The sequence below is a fragment of the Aplysia californica genome, unplaced genomic scaffold (assembly GCF_000002075.1).
Source record: "Aplysia californica isolate F4 #8 unplaced genomic scaffold, AplCal3.0 scaffold00105, whole genome shotgun sequence".
Taxonomy (NCBI): domain Eukaryota; kingdom Metazoa; phylum Mollusca; class Gastropoda; order Aplysiida; family Aplysiidae; genus Aplysia; species Aplysia californica.
The window spans coordinates 1236305-1237565 of NW_004797375.1; the positions used below are offsets into that span (position 1 = coordinate 1236305).

At 38.8% G+C, this 1261-nt stretch overlaps 1 protein-coding gene across 1 annotated transcript in view; it reads left to right on the forward strand.

The window, feature by feature from the left end:
* Positions 1-1261, forward strand: part of LOC101852313 (carbonyl reductase [NADPH] 1) — an 18233-nt gene that overhangs the window by 12563 nt on the left and 4409 nt on the right. Inside the window, exon 6 of the mRNA XM_005095513.3 lies at positions 200-328. Coding sequence (XP_005095570.1) covers positions 200-328 — 129 coding nt within the window. The remainder of the gene's footprint in view (positions 1-199; positions 329-1261) is intronic.

Here is a 1261-nt window from a genome sequence, read left to right on the forward strand (position 1 = left end):
AACAACAACAACAACAACAACAACAACAACAACAGCAACAACAACAACAACAACAACAACAACAGGAGCTGCGTTATGGCATTCCCTTTCAGTGCTGTAATTCAAGCAAAATGCCACACTTTAAAAAAGACACATTTGTGTTTAGTAGGATGCTAAATAAAAAAGAAATAAGCCAAACTTGTTCTCTGATCTGTTCCAGAGTGTCCAATGTCTCCAGCTTTGTTAGCCAGATGTCCCTAGCCAAGTGTTCGGACGCATTGAGGTCAAAGTTCACGAACCCAAACCTCCGAATGGATGAGCTCGTCTCTCTTCTCAAGCAGTTTGTGAAGTAAGTGAAAACCGCTGAAATAGATGATGTTTTTTGTTACATGCATGTAGGTGTGTGTGTGTGTGTGTGTGTGTGTGTGTGTGCGTGTATGTGTGTATTTGCGTGTTTACCTGTGTATGTACGTATGTGGGGAGGGTGCCTGGTCCCTATGGAAGCCCAAGTCCCTGCTAGATCTGTGCTTGTGGTGAAATGAAAGAAGAATTTTTATTTTTTTTAACTGTCACTCAAAACACGTTTGTTTACGGCCGCAAGTCACTCGTTCCAAAGACTGAACCGCGCGAGAAAAGATTCAAACAATTATTTTTAAAATTCTTGAATATTGTGAAAGAGTAAATTTCTTTTTCCTCCACGGTTTTGTTACGGGAGCCCTTTCCCATGGCGCGCTGTGTGTATAAATGAAAGCTAATGTTGACAAATCACGGGACGGAAATGAATATCATTACAGGAAACGGAAATTCAGACTTTAAATAAAAAAGAAGTCAGGGACATTCGCACGACTCAATATAATCTATTTTCGCTGCAATTGTTACATTTCTATGCTTCTATCGATCGGGCGAAGATTTATGGGTTGTGATTGGGAAATAATCATGAGAAACATTCCTTTAATGACTTCGGCTCAAAGTGAGCGAATGAAAAGCCTCACTTATGGTGTGTGGTGATGAGGTTTAATTGTCCTTGAATGTGTGATAGTTTTATTACCTTGTTTTTTATATATATTTTTGGTGTGTCGTTTTTATCTTTTTAAAAAAAAGATATTCTACTAATAGCACAAGTGACATTAGGAAACAATATTTGCACTTATACAGCGTTCCGTTTCTCTTCTGTCATGAATACATTGTACTCAGATATCTGGTCAGAAATTAATTCCGCATCCCCTTGCTGCTATTTCATTCATTCTATCATTAGATTTATCTGCCGTCACGCCCTTCCACC